The following is a 24,698-nucleotide window of genomic DNA, read 5'->3' as shown; positions in this document are numbered from 1 at the left end:
GCCTTGTAATTGGAAGGTTGCCGGTTCGAGTCCCGGCTTGGACAGTCTTGATCGTTGTGTCCTTGGGCAAGACACTTCACCCATTGCCTACTGGTGGTGGTCAGAGGGCCCGGTGGCGCCAGTGTCCGGCAGCCTCACCTCTGTCAGTGCGCCCCAGGGTGGCTGTAGCTTGCCATCACCAATGGGTGGGGTCCTTAGGGACTAGTAAAGCGCCAGGGTTCGTCCTGATATTTATTTTTACATGAATGATGTAATGAGAACTCGATTTTAACTTGTCTGTGGTGACGTTTGAAGAACTATATGGAATTTTATTTATTCACCAACATTGTACATTTGTTTATTTTCCTTTAATACAAAGTCCAATAAAATGTTACAAAAAGCCTGTGTACCACATCCTTATCTGCCGCTCCACAGTTCAAGCAGACATCTAAATTAGTTCAGATTAACAGAAGAGGACAAATTATTTTCAGCGTTTCCTTCCTTTATTCAGACAACTACACTTATCCTTGACTTTCACAGTAAATGATACTCCACAGCTGGTGTCTGTTTCTGAGAAAACAGTAACACTAGCATTGATCTGCAACCATGTTATCATACATATAAAACCAGGATTACAAACATGCTGTAAGGTGCAAAACAACAAAAGAATATTATTAAACAACCTTGTAGGTGGTCCTGAGACTTCGTTTGTTACATATATGTCATAATCTACAAGTAAAAGTAACATGTCCATTCAGTTATGTTGTGCTACTCTGTTTTATTTTACCCCCCTTATCACAACATTTTAAAAATACAATAATGATATATGTGTTTGTTACCTCGCAGGGGTTTAATCTGATACCTTTGTAATTGTTTGAATTATAATATGAATACTTTTTTTGAAAAAACAAAAAAACAAACACGTTTACTGAAATGCTGGATGAGGTGGATTTCTAAAGTTTGTTGACTCAATACGTATAGAGTATGAGTGTGACTGTCTTTTACTTAAGGATCAGGAATGCATTAACAACATTTATTTCTTTGACAGGGCCCAGGATAGCACCGAGTCTACTGCCCTGATTATTGTCCCACCTCCTGCCACACTTGACAAATCTACCATGTCATGACTATTCCTTGAAGCTGACCTTGAATCTGAATTTGAGCCTTCTACTCTCTTAGAGACAGAGGAGGAGGGCGATGAGATGCACATTTGTCTGTTATTGTGCCAGACAGAACGAGGACTACCAGCAAAGCAGCTGAGACTCCAGGACTCATCATTCCTTCCAAACAGACAGACATTGCTGTGTCCTTTCCTTTTGATTCCCCTGTAACTCACTGAGATATTAACATCTCCTTCCCAAGCGACCTTCCAGTAACAATGGCCAGACCATCTCTATACAGCAGCTGATGCCAGTGAAATCTCTCTTGATGCGCAGGATCACTCCACATGTGTCAACTTCCTGTTGTTGTCAGAGAGTTTGAGTTTTCTGTTTGTGTGTCAATTGTGTCAGTTGTGAGTTGATAGGAATTTCAAGTGAATGAGTGAATGAGAAAAAACACACATGCAAGAAGCAGAACATGAACTCTCATTCATGTTCTCTTTTATATTCATATCAATATGAGAGGATGGACAGCAGCTCCAGAGAGCCCAAAGCAGGAGGCTTCAGATCCAGGAAGAGGAGAGCTCTAGAGAGAAGAGAATAGAGAAATGCAGCTCTACATGAAGAGGAGGCTGCAGCTGCAATGGTAGGAATGAACACTGTGACATCATGGTTCACAAATGTACTTTCCTAAATCCTTTTCAAGCAAGCAAGAAATATATAGTCTAAGGAGCTTGGAAAGAAAAGCGTCTGGACTTTTTTAAGTTGCCTAAAGACATTTCACCCCACATCCAAGTAGCTTCTTCAGTTCTAGGGTCAAATGTCCCAGATTTAAACCCTGTGGGGGTATCCCCCCCTAATGATCCTCTACCTAATCACGTGAGCCAAGGTGTGAAAACGGGCGTACGTCACCATCAGCCAAGGTTTCGGGTGAGCTCATTGTAAAACCTAGTCCGACCCTATCATGTGATTTCCTGAGGTCAGATGGCCCAGGAGTTGAGTGGGTGTTAAGGCGTCTGGGAAGCGATCTCAAAACTGGATTATAGATGGCAGAAAGTTGGTGTCATAAACCACCACCTGTATTCAAAGATGGTCTTTCACAGTGCACATAAATGGCTTCTTTTACTCCTCTTTCAAACCATCTGTCTTCTCTGTCCAAAATGTGAACATTGGCTTCCTCGAAAGAGTGACCTTTCTTTAGATGCAGATGGACCGCTGAGTCTTCTATGTTGTGCCATGCGTTTATGAAGTGGCTGTTTGGTCTCTCCAATGTAGAGGTCTGGAGTAAACTGTCGTGCTTGGAGAAGACTCTCCTGAGTTTTTTTCTGATACATCGGGAATGACAATGTTGTTGTCTTTCTTATCCTCCCTAGCTGGTGTCTGATGTTCTTTTCTGTGCATCTTTGCTGACTTGATGAAAGCCCAATTATGATAACCACATGTTTTAATCAGTAACTGCTGATTACTCAAAGTTTGTGTTCCAAATGGTGGTGGAAGTCAAAGAGGAGGTACTGGTTCGTGTATGTGGGCTTCCGGTAAACTTAAACGCTGAGGTTTCCATTCTCTTCAATGCGCACAGCACAGTCTAGGAAAGGCAAACAGTTGTCCTTTGTGTCTTCCCTGATGAACTTGATGTTTTTATCCACAGCTTTAATGTGCGCAGTGAAGGACTCCACTTCTTGTGTTTTGATTTTGACCCAAGTGTCATCTACATATCTGCACCAGTGGCTAGGTACTCTCCCTGGTACAGATATGTAGACGACACCTGGGTACGTATATGAATAGGAAGTTAGTGTGGGAACACACTGCTTCCTATTTTGGTGTATTTGTACTGATTACAGTTGGTAACAAATGTGTGTGTGTTTGTTTGTGTGTTTGTTTGTTTGTTTGTTTGTTTGTTTGTTTGTTTGGGGGGGGGGGGTGTCTGTGTCTATCCAAACTTAAAAGTGTTTCCAATAAAGAATCTGGAGGGGAAGAGAGACATATAGATCTGTATGCAAGAACTGAGTGACCTTCACTCTTCTAATGCAACTGTAAATTAACTATTTATTAATGCTACACTTCATTATGCAAGGTGCTTTCATTCAGTAGTGATCTCTCATATTCACAAATCCTAAATTAGTGCAATGTCCCATAAATAATTGTAAAACCTATAAATAAATGTATGTAGCTTGGGGCAACCGTGGCTCAGGGGGTTGGGAAGCGTATCTGTAACCGGAAAGTCGCCGATTCGAATCCCTGGGCTCTCTGTCCTGGTTGTTGTGTCCTTGGGCAAGACACTTTACCCTACCGCCTACTGGTGTTGGCCACAGGGGCCGAAGGCGCGATATGGCAGCCTCGCTTCTGTCAGTCTACCCCAGGGAAGCTGTGGCTACAACCGTAGCTTGCCTCCACCAGTGTGTGAATGCGAGAGTGAATGAATAGTGGCATTGTAAAGCGCTTTGGGTGCCTTGAAAAGCGCTATATAAATCCAATCCATTATTATTAGCTTATTCTCATTGGTCTAACACTGTGTCAAGAACCCACCCACTACTTTAATCACACTCTAGATCTTGTTTTAACATATGGCATAGAAACTGAACATTTAACAGTGTTTCCTGAAAACCCTCTCCTGCCTGATCATTTCCTGATAACATTTACATTTACAATATTTGATTACACAGCAGTGGAGAGTAGACTTTATCACAGTAGATGTCTTTCTGAAAGCGCTGTAACTAAGTTTAAGAATATAATCCAGCCACTGTTATCATCGTCAATGCCCTGTACCAACATAGAGCAGAGCAGCTATCTGAACGCTACTCCAACAGAGGTCGATTATCTTGTTAATAATTTTACCTCCTCACTACGTACGACTCTGGATACTGTAGCTCAAGTGAAAACTAAGTTCTCAAATCAGAAGTACCTGACTCCGTGGTATAATTCTCAAATACGTAGCCTAAAGCAGATGACTCATAAGCTGGAGAGGAAATGGCGTGTCACAAATTTAGAGGATGATCATTTAGCCTGGAGAAATAGTTTCCTGCTTTATAAGAAAGCCCTCTGCAAAGCCAGAACGTCTTATTATTCATCACTGATTGAAGAAAATAAGAACAACCCTAGGTTTCTCTTCAGCACTGTAGCCAGGCTGACAAAAAGTCAGAGCTCTATTGAGCCAACCATCCCTTTAACGTTAACTAGTGATGACTTCATGAACTTCTTCACAAATAAAATTTTTATCATTTGTGAAATCAGTATTTTAAATTAGGTTATCTTATACCCATAGTCAAGGTAGATGAATTATGTTAAACAGCTGTAGAACATAAATATATTCCTTAGTCTAGGATGTGTGCAAAATATGTAACTTAGTTTTCCTTATATTTTTTAGGTTAAAGAATATGACCCCTTTGCAGTATATTCTTATAGTATGTTAGACCAAATGTCTCAGTATATTTTGGTAGTAGGATAGACAAAAGTTTGAGTATATCTCTGGGGATTAAAAGAATGTGACCATCCTTTGGGTTCTGTTAGACAGGTGGGCGCCACCATTTATCTGCTGTGAATGTTTTACACTGTTTTCTTGTCATGTCAGACTGCTTAAATCATTCTCTGAGAAGGTTGCGTGCGAAGGACCTTGGTCCGGTAATAGCAAAAGCAGACAACATTCTGTGCCCCCACCCTTGTAGGGGGTAGAAAGACAGGGAGCCCGAGGTCATAACTTAGGCTCCACAACAGATAAGAGAGTGTGAATGTTTAGGTTTACGACCAGGTGGGGGCCAGAGGAAAGTATAAAAAGCTGTGTAACACATTGCCATTTTGAGACTTGCTGTGACCCTCTCATGCACCTCTCCCCATCATGATGGTTGTTATGCTCATTGTGTGAAAAGTGTATGGAAATAAAGGATTGTTGATTGAGCATTTATACACCGAGTAAGTGTCCTTCCTTCAGCCCAAAGATTCAAAGAACTGGGAGATTTCAACACATTAGAGAAAAAATTACCAATAATCATCCCACAGATGTAATATTATCTACAGCTACTTTTAGTACCATTGATGTTAAGTTAGACTCTTTTTGTCTAATTGATCTTTCTGAGTTAACTTCAATAATTACTTCCTCCAAACCATCAACGTGTCTTTTAGAGCCCATTCCTACAAAACTGCTCAAAGAAGTCCTGCCATTGATTAATTCTTCGATCTTAAATATGATCAACCTATCTCTAATAATCGGCTATGTACCACAGGCCTTCAAGCTGGCTGTAGTTAAACCTTTACTTAAAAAGCCATCTCTAGACCCAACTGTCTTTGCTAATTATAGGCCAATCTCCAACCTTCCTTTCATATCAAAAATCCTTGAAAGAGTAGTTGTCAAACAGCTAGAGTTTCAGTCAGGTTTCAGAGCTCATCACAGCACAGAAACAGCTTTAGTGAAGGTTACAAATGATCTTCTTATGGCCTCTGACAGTGGACTCATCTCTGTGCTTGTCCTGCTAGACCTTATGTAGGTATTACAGGTACTGTGCTGCAGTGTTTTGTATCATATCTATCTAATAGGCTCCAATTTGTGCAAGTAAATGGAGAGTCCTCTTCACACACTAAGATCAATTATGATGTTCCACAGGGTTTAGTGCTAGGACCAATTCTGTTTACATTATACATGCTTCCCTTAGGCAGTATCATTAGAAGACATAGCATACATTTTCGCTGCTATGCAGATTACACCCAGCTCTATCTGTCCATGAAGCCAGATAACACACACCAATTAGTTAAACTGCAGGAATGTCTTAAAGACATAAAGACCTGGATGGCCGCTAACTTTCTGCTTCTTAATTCAGATAAAACTGAGGTTATTTTACTCAACCTTGAAAATCTTAGAAATATGGTATCTAACCAGATTCTTACTCTGGATGGCATTACCTTGTCCTGCAGTAACACTGTGAGGAATCTTGGAGTCACACATAATGACATGAAGAATGGCTTTATTTGAGTTACAAGCACAACACGTGTTTTCATTACAAAGGAAAGAAATGATGTTATCTTAGATAACTTACATTAACCCTTTAAAGCCTGAATCATGAAATAATTGTCAGAAAATTTTACTTTTTTAAAAATAGTGTTTATTTAACCTTCTTTTGTTTAATTTTTTAAATTAAAAAAATCACATTTCCATATATGACATTTAATTGCTATCATATTTTCTTATGTTTTTTTAATTGCTTAAAAATATATTTTGCAATTTATTTAGGTTTTACAGGGGAAAAAATTCACACTGTTGAAAAATTCACAATGATGTTGAAATCCCCAAAACTGGCAAAAATAAAAAAAACCTGTATGTGCCAAATATGATACACTAGGCGTTTAGGAATTAAATAAGGTCACAACCAAAAAAGCGGTGTAAAAGTCTAGACCAGGGGTGTCCAAACTATTTTCACTGAGGGCCACATACATAAAAATATAGGAGGAGCTGGGCCACTTAATAGAAATTAGGTATATAACCTTAACTTTAGTGTTAGAAAGTTAGAAAAAAGTTAGGAAATCACTTAAAAGTGGTCAAATATGTTATATTGGTGAATATAATTAAAGACAAAACTGCCTTCATCACAGCTCTCCATAAATGGATCTTTATTGATTTATTCATAAAAAGCTTTGGTAGCTCATTCTCAGAACAGCAGCCTCAGATTTCTTCTTAGACAGAAGATTTACAGCACAGAGAAAAAACAATAAAGGGGAAAATGGGACAGGTACATTTCAAGCTTGTTATTTAAGTTATTAGGCTTAGCAACACTATTAACGTTCGTTTGAAACGGTTATCAACATTAACAGACTGAACTGGACTTAATAACGGGAGTGCATATAATTTTAGTAAATTATTCTGGTGAGTATCAGCTGCGCTGGGTATGTAAATCGGGCCATCCAGCTGCGGTGCTGATCGCCACTCGTGCCAAAAATCCGGACAAATGTCACTTGATCAAGGAGCAAATCTGCATCAGATGAGATCAGCTGACTTTGCGTGTGCGCGCGCTGTGCACAGCGTGTGTACTCTGTGTGTTAACAAGAAAAACGCATATAAAGAAACTGGTGCGCAAAAGCAGGGTAGTGACAGAATTGATGCGCATTATTGATATTTGAAGCATGTGTACCTGCACATTAACACACAGATACTGTGGAATATATTTTTTACTCACCTAAAGCGCTCGTGCTCTCGTCCAGTCCCCACAAAAAAATTAGCAGCTGTGTGGTGTCAGTGGCATCGGAGCTCTCATCGCATGCGATGGAGTAAAAAGCAAAAGCAAAGCTTTATCAGACGGTTGCAGTTTAATGTTGGCTGGCAAGTCTTCAATGCGTCGCACAACTGGATTTCTGGACATGCTGACGTTGTGGAAGTCCTGCACTTTTTCCGGGCACATTATTTCGGTGACTTTAACGAGGCTGTGTTTTATGAGGTCTCCATCTGAAAAAGGCTTGCCATGTCTTGCCATGAGTTGGGCGACCTCATAGCTGGCTATTGGAGCCTTTTCCTGGACAATTTGAGCACGAAAAAAATACTGCTGCTGACCCTGCAAGAGAGCTACCCTTTGCTTTCATTTCTGCTCTCGCTCAGCACCAGTGTCGGATGCATAGGCCTGATGTTTGGTTTCATAATGATGTCGTACATTATACTCTTTCATAACTGCCACAGTTTCAGTGCAGATCAAACAGACACACGTCCCCTTGAATTCTTTGAAGAAATATTCACTCTCTCACCGTGTCTGAAAATTTCTGCACTCACTTTTCTACCTTTCGCTTCCTTGGTTCTGCCATGTTTAGTAACTTGGGGGTAAATTTCTTCTGTGATTGTCCTTTTTGGTGGAGCAACTGCCTTGATCAACAGTAGCTCCCCCTGGTGTTAAAACTAAGAAGTGCAATACACTCCAGCAAAAGTTGAAGTGCGGCCATATTCTATTCTGTTTATAAAATTACTTGCGGGCCAATTAAAAATGGCCGCAGTTGGCCCGCGGGCCGGACTTTGGACACCCCTGGTCTAGACACACCAACATAATTTTGTGTAGGCAGTGTCATGCTCATCCAATAAGAGGACTAAACATTTACTAAAAATGAATCATTCTTTGAATGTACATTGGAGAGAGATTTTATTTGCTGATGAAACTGGAGTCTCACTGTAATATGCCGATTAGACTTTTTTTGTGGAAACTGAGCAGGTTCACAATAAAACTACAATACTGGCATCCACCAACACAAAATAGTGATTCAACAAAGAATAATGTTGGGAACTAATACATTTAAGGGATCACAAGCAAGTTAAAGTCCAGCTATATTTCATTATTCTAAAAACAAAACACATATCACAATGAACCCTGGCTGCTCATAAAATTTGTATCCATTGGAGACTAATGTGTGAATATCTGAACAGTAAATTGATCTTTTGGGTAAGCACAGTGACTCCTCTCTGATATCAGTTTGTCTCATCTGCAACAAACTAACTGCAACTAAAATGAACTGAATCATCTCAGCTGACCTGAGCTTAAAAGAAAAACAGCATACTGATATTCACTGTGCAGCTTTGAGTGGAAAAAGAAAAACAACACGTGGATCCTGGAATAATCGTAGCTTCCATCTTTGAAGGACTGAAGAGGAACTTTAAAAGGAATCATTTAGTACAGTTTAAACAATAACTGATTGAATGCACAAATCTGAAAATGTGTTTCTGAGTGAAAGAGACAGACATGTACAGACTGAACTATCTCTTCAACAGTCAGAGTGTTTCTCTAACAGGAGGAAACTCTTTACACTCAACTCAGCACAGAGTCACTGAAGCACCAGACTGACCAAACCATAACCCAAATCCAGCATAAAGAGGTTCAGTGAATGTGGTGTTGAAGGTGTGGAGGTGGATCAGAGTGTCAGAGGAGACTCTGTAGAAGGACAGAGTGCCAGCAGGACAGTCCACATACACTGCTACTCTGTTAGAGACAGAGGAAGAGGAGGAATAGGAGGAGATGCATGTTTTTTTCTTATTGTGATAAACATCAAATCCATAGTCATGAGAGCAGTACAGACTCCATGAATGATCATTCCTTCCAAACAAACAGTCATTACTGTCTCCTTTCCTTACAATTTTTCTGTAACTCACTGATATCTCAGCCAGTTCTCTCCATTCAACCTCCCAGTAACAACGACCAATCAGATCATTTTTACACAACAGCTGAGGATACCCATCATTAAATCTGTCTGGATGATCGGGATATGACTGAAATTCCTCCACACGTGTCACCTTCCTGTCTTTGTCAGACAGTTTGAGATTTCTATTTACAGTGTTTGTGTCGATTGTGAGTTGACAGGAATCTGATGGAGAGAACAAACACAATCCAGCTGCAGTTATTGATCCATCATGTGTTAATTGATCAACACTTTGAAGATGACTTCTGACATCTGAGATGTGAATAAATGATGTGACAGTTTGAAGATGGTTCAATGTGTGCTGCTTTGTTTTCATGAATCACATTAAAAACACACTTACACTTCCTCAGACCTGGTCTCAACCAATGTTCTCCAGCAGGCTCCACCCTGAAAGAGGGGGGGGGGGGGGGGGACTGGAATGTCAGACTTTAAAATCATATGCTCAATGACTTGTGATTGAAGACTTCTTCATTAAATAACTTATTTGGCTTGTGGTTGCGAAATGAGGCCAAAATTGTTGTTATTACAATTAATTCCAGTGTTTATAGAGCTAGGCTATTAGCTTCCTCTTGTATCTAGTTGTTGTGCTAAACATGTTGTGAACTGATCTCGGTACAGAGGTTAAACTTATCTGATTCACAGTCAGAAAGTAACAATTAAAGATTTTTCATTTGCACAGATCAGTTTGGTAAGGGTTTAACCGCTGATGTTCTTGAAAATGGTGGGGTTTTTTTGGAGAACTTCTTAAGAAATTTGTTTTATTTCTGCTCAACAGAGTTTCTGTTGTGTGCAATTTTAAAAGCTTGAGTATGTGTTATTGCTTTATTTTGAATATGTGTTATTTGAATAATCACACAGGAACAGAGTGAAGAACTGAAACCTATTCAGCTCCTCTATCACGCGCTCTCTATGGCTGCACAGGCCTCTCCATACCTAAGAGTTTCAAGTTTCAGATTCTTCAGTAGAGTCACGCCTGCTCTCCCTGGATGATTGTAGCTCATGTCCAGCTCTCTCAGATGGGAGCCCCTAGAGTGCAGATTTGATGCCAGAGAAGAACAACCTTCTTGTGTGATCAGACAGCCAGACAGCCTGCAGAGATCATTCAGAAAGTGTTAGAGAAACCAATTAATGCAAAGATTACATTTCCCTTGGGAAATAAAATTATACTGGAGGTGTTGGGTTGGGTTTTGGAAGTAAATACTAGATATATTGAGTTACCAAAAACAAATTTAATTAGCTATAATTGAAAGTAAAAAGAAAAGACATTTTTAACTTGTTTTCTGTTGGCTGAAACGGCCATAGTGCATGTAATTTTGGGGGCAGCAACCCAAGCAGAGAAGACCAGATTTCCCTCTCCCCGGTCACCTCCTCTAGCTTGTCCGGGGGAATACCAAGGCATTCCTATGCCAGCCTAAAGATATAATCTCTCCGGTGTGTCCTGGGTCTACCCCAGGGGCTCCTCCTGGTGGGACATGCCCAGAACACCTCACCCAGGAGGCATCCTTGTCAGATGCCCAAACCACCTCAACTGGTTCCTTTCGATGTGGAGAAGCAGCGGCTCTACTCTGAACCCCTCCCAGATGGCCATACTTCTCACCCCATCTCGAAGGGAAAGGCCAGCCACCCTTCAGAGAAAGCTCATTTCCACCGATTGTATCAGCGATCTCGTTCTTTCAGTCACGACCCACAGCTCGTGACCATGGGTGAGGGTAGGGGTGTAGATGGACCGGTAAATTGGTAAACTTTTCTTTTAAACTCAGCTTTCTCTTCACCACTACAGACGAGTACAGCTTCCGCATCACTGAAGCCGCAATGCCAATCCATCTGTTGATCTCCAGCTTCCTTCTCCCATTACTTGTGAACAAGGTCCCAAAATACCTAAACTCCTCCACCTGGGGCAGGAACTTGTCCCTGCCACCCCGGGCATGCTACCCTTTTCCAGCTGCTGACCATGGCCTCAGATTTGGAGGTTCTGATTCTCATTCCCACCGCTTCACACAAAACACAAACCATTACTGTGTGAGCTGGAGGCCATCACTTGATGAAGCCAAAAGAACCATATCATCTGCGAAAAGCAGAGATTAGATTCTCAGGCCACCCAATGGAAAGCGTTCAACCACTTGGCTATGCCTAGAAACTGTGTAGATAAAACAGAATCGGTCGCAAAGGGCAGTCCTGGCAGAGTCCATCACACACCGGAAATGAGTCCAACCTATTGCTGGCTATGCAGACCAAGCTCTTGCAACGGTTGCAAAAGGATTGAATGGCCTGTAGTCTTTACCTGTTTTACAGTCTTTGCAAGTTCATTTGGGAAAAAGCTTTTGAATATTTCCTGATATTTCATTTAGTACTAAGGAGCTTGGAAAGGAATGTGCACCACTTTACTATGAGACACTTCTTCAGTTCTGAAGAAGCTTCTCGGATGAGAGGTAAAATGTCTTCAAGCAACTTAAAGAAGTCCAGATGCTTCTCTTTCCAAGCTACTTAGACTACGATGATCTGGATGATTGAGAACCTTCACAGACAACATGAGTAATACAAATTTGCACATTTATAAGACAATTGACTTGCATGCTTTTAACAACACTATCAAATAAAAGAAAATTTAAAAAAAAAATCATATATTGCAGGAAATTAAACATCAGTTGTCTAAAATAAAAACTGTCTAAAAGACTACATATACCTTAAAATTTTAAGTACTATGTACAATTTTTATTTTGGTAATTAAACTTGAGTGTCAGTCAATGACACAAAAAAATCCCAGATTATTAAAACATACATTTTTTTATTTCACTTATTTTATTTTTTTATGGTTTGCTTTCTTTTTCTTAACTAACCTAGGGTTAAAAACACATTTTAAATTATTTTTATAAGCCTAACCTGAGCGTTTTTAGTTGTAGGTGTAAAATTGTCAGTCCAGAAGACAATTTTTTCACCCCTGAATCTCTCAGGTCATTGTTACTCAGGTCCAGCTCTGTCAAATTTGAGGACTGAAAACTGTGAACTGAGGTGAGAGCTTCACAGCTTTTCACTGAGAGGTTACAGCTGCTCAACCTGATGGGACATAAATGAAATAATATGTGTCATTTTTTTCCCCTGTTAAAGTGATAGCAGTGTCTTTCGAGCATAAAACTTATAACTTACAGAGCTTTACTGGAAGTTTTAACTACTGGCAGGAACCTCAGAAGAGCCTCCTCTGAAGCAGAGTATTTCTTCAGGTCAAACACATCCAGATCTTTTTCTGATGACAGTAAGATGAAGACCAGAGCTGACCACTGAGCAGGAGACAGTTCATCTGTGGAGAGACTTCCTGAACTCAGGAACTGTTGGATCTCCTCCACTAGAGAATGATCGTTCAGTTCATTCAAACAGTGGAACAAGTTGATATTTTTCTCTGCTGACAGATTATCACTGAGCTTGTTCTTGATATATTGGACTGTTTTCTGGATAGTCTGTGACCTATTTCCTGTCTGCGCCAGGCCTTGTAGGAGAGTCTGATTGGTCTGCACTGAAAGACCCAGAAGGAAGCGGAGGAACAAGTCCAGGTGACCATTTGGACTTTTTAAAGCCACGTTCACAGCACACTTGTACAAATGAGTCTTTGCAGATTCTCTTGTTGAGTTCTGATAAGCTATGTCTTGTTCTTTTAGCAGATTGACTCCGGAGTTGATGAAGGTCAGATGGACATGAAGAGCAGCCAGAAACTCCTGAACACTGAGATGAACAAAGCAGAACACCTTGTCCTGGTACAGTCCTCTCTCCTCTTTAAAGATCTGTGTGAACACTCCAGAGTACACTGAGGCTACTCTGATATCGATGCCACACTCTGTCAGTTCTGATTCATAGAAGATCAGGTTTCCTTTCTGCAGCTGATCAAAAGCCAGTTTTCCCAGAGACTCAACCATCTTCCTGCTCTCTGGACTCCAGTGTGGATCTGTCTCAGTTCCTCCATCATATTTGATCCTCTTGACTTTGGCCTGAACTACCAGGAAGTGAATGTACATCTCAGTCAGGGTCTTGGGCAGGGGTCCTTTCTCTTTGGTTTTCAGCACATTCTCCAGAACTGTAGCAGTGATCCAGCAAAAGACTGGGATGTGGCACATGATGTAGAGGCTTCGTGATGTCTTGATATGGGAGAATATCCTGCTGGCCTTCTGTTCATCTCTGAATCTCTTCCTAAAGTACTCTTCTTTCTGTGGGTCATTAAACCCCCTGATCTCTGTCACCACGTCAAAACAACAGGGAGGGATCTGATTGGTTGCGGCAGGTCGTGTGGTTATCCAGAGGCGAGCAGAGGGAATAAGATTCCCCCTGATGAGGTTTATCAATAGCACGTCCACTGAGTCGGACTTTCTAGGGTCAGTTAAGATTTCAGATTTGTTGAAGTCCAAACTAAGTTGGCACTCATCCAGACCATCAAGAATGAACACAACCTGGAAGTCTTCCAGCCTGCAGATTCCTGATTCTTTAGTTTTAGTAAAGAAGTGATGAACAAGTTCCACCAAGCTGAACTTTTCCTCTTTCAGCACATTCAGCTCTCTGAAAGTGAATGGAAATATGAACTGGATATCCTGGTTGGCTTTGCCTTCAGCCCAGTCCAGACAGAATTTCTGTGTCAAGACTGTTTTCCCAATGCCAGCCACTCCTTTTGTCAGCACTGTTCTGATTGGTTTATCTATTCCAGGTAAGGCTTTAAAGATGTCTTCTGGACTGATTGTTAATTCTTCTGGTCTGATTCTTGTTTCTGGTCTGTATTGTTTCCTGGATGCTGTTTCAATCTGTCTGACCTCATGTTCATCATTGACTTCTGCACTCCCTCCCTCTGTGATGTGGAGCTCTGTGTAGATCTGATTTAGAAGGGTTGGCTTTCCTGCTTTAGCAATCCCCTCAAACACACACTGGAACTTCTTCTTCAGCAAAGATTTGAGTTCATGTCGAAAATCGGGATCAAATATTTCTGAAAACACACAAATACATTTAATGATGGAATTATTATCCAGTAAATACACCTACATCTTTCGTCCCCCCCAATATAGGTTTTTGAATCTATGTTGGTGCATATTTTAATTTATCATTCAATTTCCCATTTATGCAGCAGCTTAACCCCTTAAGACACCAAGTCCGCAACAGCTTATCTTTATATTTTTACATGCTGTAGTGCCATTTTTGGGAGCATTTCAAGTTGCTATACATAAATACAACCGTTATAGCCCAAATTTTAGTCATATGTATGCATTAAGTCCATAGAAACTACATAAATTGCAAAAAAGTGCAATAAACTACAAAAGAAGATTTGTAGTTTATTGCACTTAGAAAAGAAAAGATTTTTCTTTTACATATATTTCTAGTTAGAGAAATTTAAGAGGTTTATTCCTCAAAACTGTAAATACAAAAAAGTTGCACAAAATAGTTTCCAACCAAAGGAAGTTTATGTTGAGTGTCTTCATAGTTTCATTTTTGAGATACACCAATTTTTATATACTGCAGGAAAAACGAAAATAAATATTATAATGCAAATTTGCAAAACAAACAGCATATGCATCAAAATAAACTATTTCCAGCAGTGCAATTTGAGTTCTAAGCATCCCAGAAACGACACAGAAAGTTATTAAGTCAAATATGACTTTTAAAAACACCAGTATAGGCTTATAAGGCCCTGAAGGTAAAAAAAAAACAAACAAAAAAAACCCCCTACATTTTCCATGAAAATGATGTCACTTCCGGTTTTGGCCAGGTAATGGCAGACATACGATAGTTCACTCTGATGTCTATTCCAACCTAGGAAGTGTTGCGAACAGCTGATCGGATCGGCAAAGCATGTTTCTGGAATATTATGTTTTTGTTGCTGCAAGCGCTTTTTATGCAGTTTTTGCAAAGCTATATGGGGAAGGAAACCGTGACCTAGGACTAGCTAATGGCATAACATGTAAGTACAACTCCTCCGGTTTCATATGCAAAAAAAAAAAAAATTGCACTACCTTATGTGGTTCCAGTTCTACAGAGATTTAAAAATAGTTACGCAAAACGGAGCGTGCCCGCTCCAGCCGTTTTTAGAGAGTTAAATCTTTAAAGACATCCTCTTACTGCTCTCCAGACAGTCAGCCAGTTCCTCCTGCTTCAGTTTCCTCAGGAAGTGCAGTATTATTTTCACAAATGCTTGTCTGTTGTTCCTGGTCTCCTCTTTATCTTCATCCTCTAAGACCCCCTCATCCTCTTTCTGGCTCCCTAAGCATTCTGCGTAATCTGAACTCAGAGTCTTCTGGATCTTCTTCAGCTCATTCTTCACAAAAGTCATGATGTTGTCCTCCAGCAGCTAGAACAGAAGACGATATGAAAAATCCATCCAGACTGAAATCATTGAACAAAACCTCAGATCCATCAAAAGTAAAAGTGCAGTATGGAGATCACAGTGAACAGAACAGATGTAAGAGCAGTTGTTCTACATGTACAGACCATAAATACAGAGTCCAAATGTGCTTGATGCTGCTTGGCAGGTTGACCACTGGGAACCTTTGAACTCTCATGGTCCACTCTATGAAGAATCATGAAGAATTAGTTCACATTATGACTTTCCACACAGAGATAAATACAAGCTAAAGGACACAACAGATGTTTTGATGTTTCTCTTGGTGTTTCGTAAAATGGAGATCCTTGTCTCTGAGAAGATCAGATCAGATGAGAAGTATGAGGAGTTTTATTTTTGGATTTTGTTTATTTTTGTTTTTACATTACATTTTTAAATTTTAAATTTTTTAAAGCCAAAACAATACCCTACTCTTTTGTGAAGTACACCTCATGAGATAAAGAACTTTGTGAACATTATTCCCAGATCTTATGCATGATTTTAGGTCAATTATGTTAATACAATATGTAAAACGGACACTTAGCTTCTTCACAGTAGAAATGCATCAAAAAAAAAGAAAGAAAAAAGAAATGCATCAAAAAAAATATTAATTCTTCAATCTTTGACTGCTGTGTTTAAGGGAAAAAACATAACTCAGAAACACACAGCTTTATATATGAACATAAAAGTGTGTGAAAAGGAGCTGAGCTGTGACATTAAACATGTTGGAAATTTTTTTCAGAAAAAACAGTTCAACCTAAGTCAGTAAGAACATTTAGTGACACATTACCTCTCTGCAGTAGAAGTACTTTCTTTAAAATAAGGATTAAAATCCTTTGACATGTCACTTTTTAAGGACACACAGCTGTGTTCAGGCTTCTGGTTCATCCTGACAGAGAAAAAAACCCAAAGCACACTTTAGGGTTAAGTTTTAAATTCTGTAAATAATTGTGAAACTAAAATAGTTTTGTATAAACTAGAAGAAAACAAATTACAAACACGATGAATATGATGGAGCAAACTACAGTAGATATAATAAATCATCCAAAATTCAAATTATTGTATTCAACAATTTGCCCCATTTTAATACTGAGACATACTTACTCTGTGTCAGATAAATGTCTTTCTCTAAAACTAATATGAAGATCCTTTGACGTGTCACTCTTTAAGGACACACAGCTGGGTTCAGCTCCAGGTTGGTTCCTGTGAATAATGATGGAGCAGTGATGTGAGTGCTGAGCTGTGACATGGAGAAGAGTCATGGACAGTTAGAGATGGTCATCTCACCTCTGAGCTTTGGTCTGGCTCTCTCTGGCTCTTTTAGGGGGAGGGACTCCCTCCTCTCTGTCCTCACACTGATCCATGCTGCTGAATTCACATCAGCTCACACACACTTTCTACCTTCACCTGCAGATGAAACACAAATCATTCATGTGCACATCAACTGAAATCCTCGTTTCCATCATGTGTGCTGTCCAAATATCAGCAGCTTCTTTCCTGCTTCATCTCGGTGTCAGCTGAATGCAGTCAGACAGCAGTGTGAGGCAGAGGAAGCTGCCATCAGCTTCTCTACTTCTACTATCAGTCCACTAGATGGAGACATGAAGCTCACGCGATGCATTCACCGACACATCCTTATTCACTGTGACTGGAAGCTTAACATTCAGTCAGTTCAATACGTCTGAACAACATTTTAAAACATTTCAGCTGATCCATGACTCAAAGAGGATAAGCAGAGTTAAAATCTTCACTTTAATTATTCTTGCGTACTGTGCAGAGAACTGTACCAATTTGCACTCACTGATTTGCTGTTAATAAGCCCCTTCTATCTAGTAGTGTATCTAGTTGTATTTTCTAGTATTAAAGTAGACAGCCAAACATGGATGTTAGTAACTATTATCTACATTATCAATTAATTATCAATTTATATGTTTTAATTTATGATTTTTTTAAAATAAAATTTAAAACGTACGAAGCTGAATGGAGTGTCCAACTGTTCACAGACTATGGATTAATCATCTGATCACTGCTCTCTAATCATTCCTCCATATTTCTCTCCAATGTATGTCAACATGAATAACAGACCAGGCACGTGCGGAAGGGGGGGGGGGGGGCTAGAGGGGCACCGGCCCCTTTCCTGATGGGTGCCCAAAGTGCCCTTTTGTTGAGGCAACTTTTTAAAAAAATGATTTTTTTTTTTATGTGTGTGGTCGTGCGGAGTCCTGTCTGTGCCCCTCAGCAATAATATTTAACTATTAATCACAGTTTTGCGAAATAAAAGGATCTGGCTTGCATCAGTCACATAATCACATTTAACAAATGATGACCCTTGACGGCAGAACGCGCTGGTTACGAGCCGGGAACGAGCCGGGAACGAGCTCACAAAGAGCAGGCGCATTTTTTGCGGTCCATGGCTGTAGGAGAAACATAAATTAACTCAGAGACACAGACTGATGCGACAAAACCAGTAAGTATGTGTACAGCGTACACTGTAGTGTATAGCACACAGGAGTATTGGCTTATTACGTACACGTTGGTAAGTTGTCTTGTTGCAACTGACAAACTGAAACAAACGAGCGTGCTGTGTGTGCAACAGTGTGACAAACATTACCTGTCCTTTTATTAACTGCACAAGTAGTGCTGGTCATAGCTGCTGGCTACCTGTGTAAGGCTGTCATGGGTCTGTAGCTCTGTCACCGTTTTAGGGAACATATTTAGTTTTAAAGTAAGTTTCCGGGCTTTTCCTGCCTTTCTGGAGGGATTATATTTCACTAAAAAACAATCTAATATGCATGTCCACATAATTATGCATTATTATAATTATAATATATTAAAAAACACACGCTATATTTTAAAGAACATACATTAAGAAGCAGATTATATTAGATTTATATTTTAAATAAGAAAAAATTTTGGATTTTACAGCAGTAAAATTATTGTATCTCTACAGTTTAAAATGTAATAAGCTTTGCCCCTGCACAGAGTGGATAGTGAAACAAATGGAATCATCATAATGACATTATTTCATATTTATTACTTCCCCCTCATTGCTTTATTACTGTAGCTCTAGTAATAAATAATAATGTAAGGATTCTGGATCAGCACCGTGATGCCCATAGTATATACAGTATTCTGAAGAAGGTCTAAAATGTCACTGTGTGTGCGTGCATGTGTGTGTTTTATTTAGATGGACTTTTAAAAAAAATATTACTCATGATATAACATTGTTCAGACATGCCTGGTAAGGACATGAGGAGGAAACAGTAGGAGCTGTGTGAGGCTACTAAAGGCAGTGCTATAACATTTTTCTGTCTTCATTTTATTATAGATTAAGTGCAAGAGTTGTTAGGTGTGGATAATTAGATTATAGTTTATTGCAATAGCAAGTTGTGCCTTGTTCTCAGATAGACAGCAAGTGGAGAGTGATATATGAAAAGATGGGATGGAAGAAAGAAGAAAAGCAAAGAGTGATTCACAGGCAGAGCCTAATTTATTTCTCAGTTTTTTGTTGCCTTATGGTTCCAAGCGCTGTCACCAATCTTTGCATTTTGTTATTATCTCATGACACTTGTTTAATCAGCTACCATCTCTCCTATGGACTTTTTAATGTCTACAGTCTCAGATCAACACAGCCCTGCCCTCCAGCACTATCCACAGCAACCCCTCAACAGCAACATTGTACCCATCAGGTAAAACATCGGCTATGTTTGCTTTGCCTTGTTGGCCATATTAGATTCTTGATGAATGTGTGTTGTTGTTATTCAGCCTGGCTCAATGTGCCCCTTTTTAACTTTGAGCACCCGCCCCTTTAAACCTCTCTGCACGGCCCTGACGCAGACGTCACATAAACACTGACATCTATGATCATGTTAGCTAAACACTGCATATTAGCAAAAATTTCATCTATAGTTAAACAAGAATGAACATGGATTAAGTGTTTGATGAATAAAATACATAAGTTAATAACTTGAATAAACTCACACATTATGGCAAACCATTTTATTTTAGGACTTAATCAGCAGCACACTGTTGTGTTTGACTTTAATGGTGAGACTACAGTTTTCTTCTGGAAAACAAAAACCAAAAATTCAGTATCTGGATTAAACATATGAATCTGATGTGACCGAGTTCTGACTGATGGTTTCTGACTCTCCTCCTGCTAAAGGCTCATGAATCCTACAGTACACAGCTTTCCTGCATACACATGAACAGGACTAACCTTTGCACTAATCCGACATTTCAGAGTTTCTTTTGCTGCTCAGAAACAAATACAGAAAAATTATGAACAATAATCTGTTCATTCACTCATACTCATGATTTTTAAAAAAGCTAAATATTCACAGCAAAACAGTTGAAGAAAAAGAAAAACCTCCCTTTAATGAAGACAAATCAAATAAAGAGTTCCACTAAAAACCTTTACTTAAAGACAGTTTTTTACTGTTTGCGTACAAACTGATCTATGTGTCTGTTCAAATGGTTTCTTGTCATTTAATGGTATATGTGCATAGGACACTCTTTCATTGCCTCACTTGTAAATATGCTGTCTGACTGGTCAGACTGGGGCGTCAGTTCACATACTGACGTGTGAAGACATGAAACCTTCTAACTCTGGCATAAAATGGCTCAAAGTTTGTGACAAAAGAGGGAAAACACAGTCTGTAGATGATAGACTGGTTTAATGAAGCTACTAAATGAAGCATAAATGTGTTTATCCCATTAAATCAGTATGTTAGCAGAGTCTGTATGAGTCTATGAATGAGACTAAACAAACAGAGCTGTGACATTATTTACACACATACTGAGAATCCTTTCAGAGAGCTAAAAAAAAAACAAAAACAACTAAAGGTTAAATTAACATTTGACCTCGGGGAGGAAGTGCACTGTAAAAGTAGTAACTAGCAGTTGTTGATCTCAGTAAAGTTTTCAAATTAATTAGACTCAAAAATATAGATTTGATAACTGTTGATCTCTGATCTGAAACAACGCCAGAGAAGATCAGGTTTGCAGCATAAGGCTATGTTCACACTGCAGGCAAAAGTGCAGCAAATCTGATGTTTTTGACCCTATGCGACCCATATCCGATCATGGTATGACAGTGTGAACGGCATCCGATATTTTCAAATCCGATCTGGGTCACTTTCGTATGTGGTACTGAATCCGATACATATCCGATGTTTTAGAAAGCGACTGCTGTTTGAATGGTCATGTCGCATTAAATCCGTCTTTAACAGACAGACAGAGGCCAATTATCAGCGCCGGAGAAGACATCGTGAACGCTTCCTGGCCATCCAGTGCAGATGTTAGTGAAACTGTTGGGAAGACAACGTTGGAGAAACGTGAACATTTTATTTGTACTGTATAATCTGCAGATTCTGACAGAAATCTGCAACTATCCTTTGAAGCACCGCTCCTCTCTAAAACAGCAATAAGGATAATTCTTTTGTTATTTACATTATTATGTAAATAACAAAATAACTTAAAGCAAAAATTGGGAAACGTAAAGTCCAAAGTCTTTATATTAATGGCCATCAGTCAAACAATATTGTTTGCTCTAGGTCTATACAGAGCGGGTTGTGTGTGAAGTCTTCTTTTGCGCATGCGGCCGCTTTGAGCGTTCACACTAGAGAGCGTTTGCTGTCACATTTTATTTGTAGTGTGAACAAGCAGACAAAAAAATCGGATTTGATCAAAAAATCGGAATTGAGCATTAAGACCTGCAGTGTGAACGTAGCCTTAGTTGCCATGGCAACATAGGTGAGAGGTAATCTGTCTTTGCAGTACAGAAATCCCAGGGTTAACAACAAAATTACTTGAATGAGATCAAACCTGATGCGTAGTACTGGCCTCGGTCAGAAGACGTGTTCCAGAAGGACTCTCGACAAGTTGTGAGTAACAGGAGGACCAGGATGGACTGTTTCTCTGTCTGCAGCGTCTCTCTGCAAAAAATGAGCCAATAGATAAACTACAGCTGACTATTTCTGCCACATTATTTCTCCTCACAGCTCCAGCATTACAATTTTCAACCATATATATGTTATAAAGCTCTCTCTCTCTCACACACACACACACACACACACACACACACACACACACACACACACACACACACACACACACGTTGTGCATAATTTCAGTCATACATGCATAGATACACACTCAGAAAAGTTAAATGTAGCCATGGTTATAAAAAGAAAATGATAATAATAATGATCTGTCTTAGATTGCTGTTGACAAACAGCCGAGACTTTTTTAATGTACAGACGTGGCTCAATGAACCCGCCAACCAGTAAAACAGCTGACTGTGAGCACACAATATTCTCAACACATTTGCATTTGTTTTGCAGTATTCAAGTAGGGTCATGCTTTAAAGAGGATGTAAAACACTATATATACAGAATAATGAACATTATGGAGCCCTGTTCTAAAAATATTCAGATTTTTCCATGTTGATGAATTAAAGCAATCCCTGTTAAAAAAAACTTCCATCTATTGACTCTATGTTCACACAGAGCTGCCAGAAAGAGCAGAGGGAATTAATAGGGACTCACTCCATCCAGCTCACTCTCTGCTCAGACACAAGAACTGCACATACAATGTAAGACAGAAGAGCGGACAGCATCATCACTCAGAGAACAATGTTTTTCAATAGCGTCTTCCCCGCCACAGTCAGACTGATGGCAAACAAAAGCCAGTGAACAATGTGCAAAAATAACCCCACAATACCCCACTTTACTTGCCAGAAGTCCTAACTGTGTAATATTTGCAATATAATTGAACTATTTAGAATTCATATTTGTGTTGTACTGTCTTGTTTATTTCTGTCTATTTTCCTGTCCTACTTTGACTGCTCTACACAAGAATTGCAACGTGCCTTGACTGCTGGTTTATGCACACATAGCAAATAAAGAACCCTCAAGCTTAAATTTAAAGTTTTTACAACTTTGCAATTTATCTTGTGGTACGACAGAATGTGGCATCACCAAATAAGTTGCTTGATTGCTCTTAACATACTTCCATTGGTTTATGTTAGCTAACTTAGGCTTTATAATGGCAGTATGGAGGAGAGCTTGTTTGAGTCTGGTGCACCTGTTGTTCACCAGACGGACAAACTGGAATCAGACGCAGATTTTTATTGTTTGTTTTGACAGATTGATGGTAACAGTGCTCATCTTGAAGACGGTCTTTGAGGAGGCAATTAACTAGGATGTCAATGCTTGGATTTCAAAGACAAAATTCAGTGTACGAGTAAGCTTAAAGCACTGAGACTCAATCTTTATCATCAACTGTATGAATGAGGAAATGAGACACAGCTCCTTCAACCTCAGCAGGAGGGACAGAGTCAAAGAAACTCCTACTGTGATGAAATAAAATTTGTGACATATATGGATTTATCTTTAAATGTTTTGGGTAATAAAAAGAAAGATACAAGTTTCCTATAAATGTTGTTGGGTGTAATTTAATCTAGTCTCTAAGTGACTTCTCTGTCTGTGTGTAAATAGTCAACATTACTTTCTGTTAGAGGAGAGCCAACTGTTTGTGTCGTAGTATTTTTTTAAACAGAAACTACAAGTTGAATATGTTTGGAGGATAAATCTATGTTAAATAATAATTTACGTTGTTACCTCCAAAAACTTTTCCTTGTTTTGTGCCAAAAAGTAATTTTATTTAAATTATTAGAAGTAGCTTTTTGGTCTGTAATATGTGAAATGTATCCCTCATGAATGATATCATACCCGAGCAACAAACAGCATTCCTGTCCTAAGGTAGAAGTTTCAGTATCAGTTTTTGGAAATGTGACTTTTCTATATATTACATTTATCCAGGTAAAAAGTCTCAGTGACATTAAAAATATATTTTTTAAAGAGTGACCAGACCAAGAGGGCAGCAGAATTTACAACAAATATAACAACAGTTTTGTAGGGTACTGGATTGATTCAACTTTAGGTACAGTAACAGAACATTTCTTTATTATACATATAACCTCTTTGTACAGCCTGTTTACTGAAGCCTATTTACCTTCACAATAGGTAAATACATTAAAAAATATAGAAATGTTGGAAATCAGCTTTTACTGAAACTAGAGTTGAACATATTGTATAGACATTACAGAGAAGAAACAAACAATAAAGTTTCTAAAGACTAACGATTAAATGAGGAAACAAAGTGAACTTACAGTTTGTTCAGCATGAAGAATTTCCACTCCACACCTGACACTAAACACAGATAGACAGGTGAGCTGTTTAGCTTTTCAGTTTGAGTTTTAGTTTAACCTGAAAGTGGCAGGACTTGAAGCGGGTGGGCGGGGCTCAGCAGGAGTAGCATTATACTACAAGCTCAAACTCATTTTACATCAGTAGAGCCGCAGACAGCCCACTTTGATCTTAAACATGCCAGACCAGTGAAACTCTCCTTTCTGTCAGTGTAAAGAAATCACATATTTATCTGTTTTTCTACATGATAAAGAAAAAAGCTGCTGTGATAGAGAAAGAAATCTGTCAGCACAACTCATTTTTAAATTGTAAGAAATGTGTAAAATTACCCAGACTCTCAACTTTTTTTTTAGCTGTAATTGTGAAAAAAAAATCTTTAGTAAAAATGAAAAGATAGAAACTTTTCTGCCATTTAATTGTTTATTGGCTAATTACTTTGTGTAGTATGAATGTCCATAAGGGAGGTTTTGTCGGTAGGAAAATGGCTGAAAACACAAACAGGTATCAATTTAGCCATTTCCTAAATTCTGCATTTAGCTTTGCAGTCTGCAGTATCATTGAAATGCAGTCAGATGCTGCTCATTTTGTTTTCAAAAACTGAAAATTTTATGAAATCTTATGCTTTATGTTTGACACGCCTGATCTATATTTATTTCTAATTTAAATTATTAATGACACATTAAATTAATCATTAAATGACATATGTAATTAAGTCATATTGGCACTCTCGTATGGAACGCCAGGACTGCCATAATGAATTAATTAAATACACCATTAAATAATTAATTAAATGTGTCAATAATTAATTAAAATGGGAAATAATTAATTAAATAAATAGTTATGACACATGTAATTAATTAATTATTGACACATTTAATTAATTATTTATGTATTTCACATTTTAATTAATTATTG

The 24,698-nt window shown here is 38.9% G+C and overlaps 1 protein-coding gene across 1 annotated transcript; it reads right to left on the bottom strand.

Annotated features, from left to right (window-relative positions):
• Positions 1-8,412: 8,412 nt before the first annotated feature.
• Positions 8,413-23,825, bottom strand: LOC102776323 (protein NLRC3-like). The gene is made up of 12 exons (XM_087836790.1): positions 23,747-23,825; positions 21,400-21,509; positions 16,861-16,980; positions 16,678-16,776; positions 16,364-16,462; positions 15,684-15,762; positions 15,315-15,543; positions 12,375-14,187; positions 12,111-12,284; positions 10,164-10,319; positions 9,571-9,617; positions 8,413-9,395 (listed from the first exon to the last, which is right to left on the bottom strand). Exons 3-12 carry the CDS (start codon positions 16,935-16,937, stop codon positions 8,848-8,850), a joined length of 3,321 nt encoding a protein of 1,106 aa, XP_087692916.1. The 5' UTR covers positions 16,938-16,980; positions 21,400-21,509; positions 23,747-23,825; the 3' UTR covers positions 8,413-8,847.
• Between the last annotated feature and the right edge of the window lie 873 nt (positions 23,826-24,698).

This window comes from Neolamprologus brichardi, chromosome 23 (assembly GCF_056152115.1).
Source record: "Neolamprologus brichardi isolate AB-2024 chromosome 23, ASM5615211v1, whole genome shotgun sequence".
Lineage (NCBI taxonomy): Eukaryota > Metazoa > Chordata > Actinopteri > Cichliformes > Cichlidae > Neolamprologus > Neolamprologus brichardi.
The sequence above is the reverse complement of the archived record's forward strand: the minus strand, read 5'-3'. Positions and strand labels throughout refer to the sequence as shown.

What these genes read in the sequence shown, in the direction of transcription:
- LOC102776323 (XM_087836790.1), bottom strand. Translation starts at nt 16,937, where the DNA reads ATGGATCAGTGTGAGGACAGAGAGGAGGGAGTCCCTCCCCCTAAAAGA. An exon ending in AGACATTTATCTGACACAGA is followed by an intron (nt 16,463 to 16,677) that starts GTAAGTATGTCT and finishes TTTCTCTGTCAG; the next exon opens with GATGAACCAGAAGCCTGAAC. An exon ending in GAGACCAGGTCTGAGGAAGT is followed by an intron (nt 9,396 to 9,570) that starts GTAAGTGTGTTT and finishes TCTCTCCATCAG; the next exon opens with ATTCCTGTCAACTCACAATC.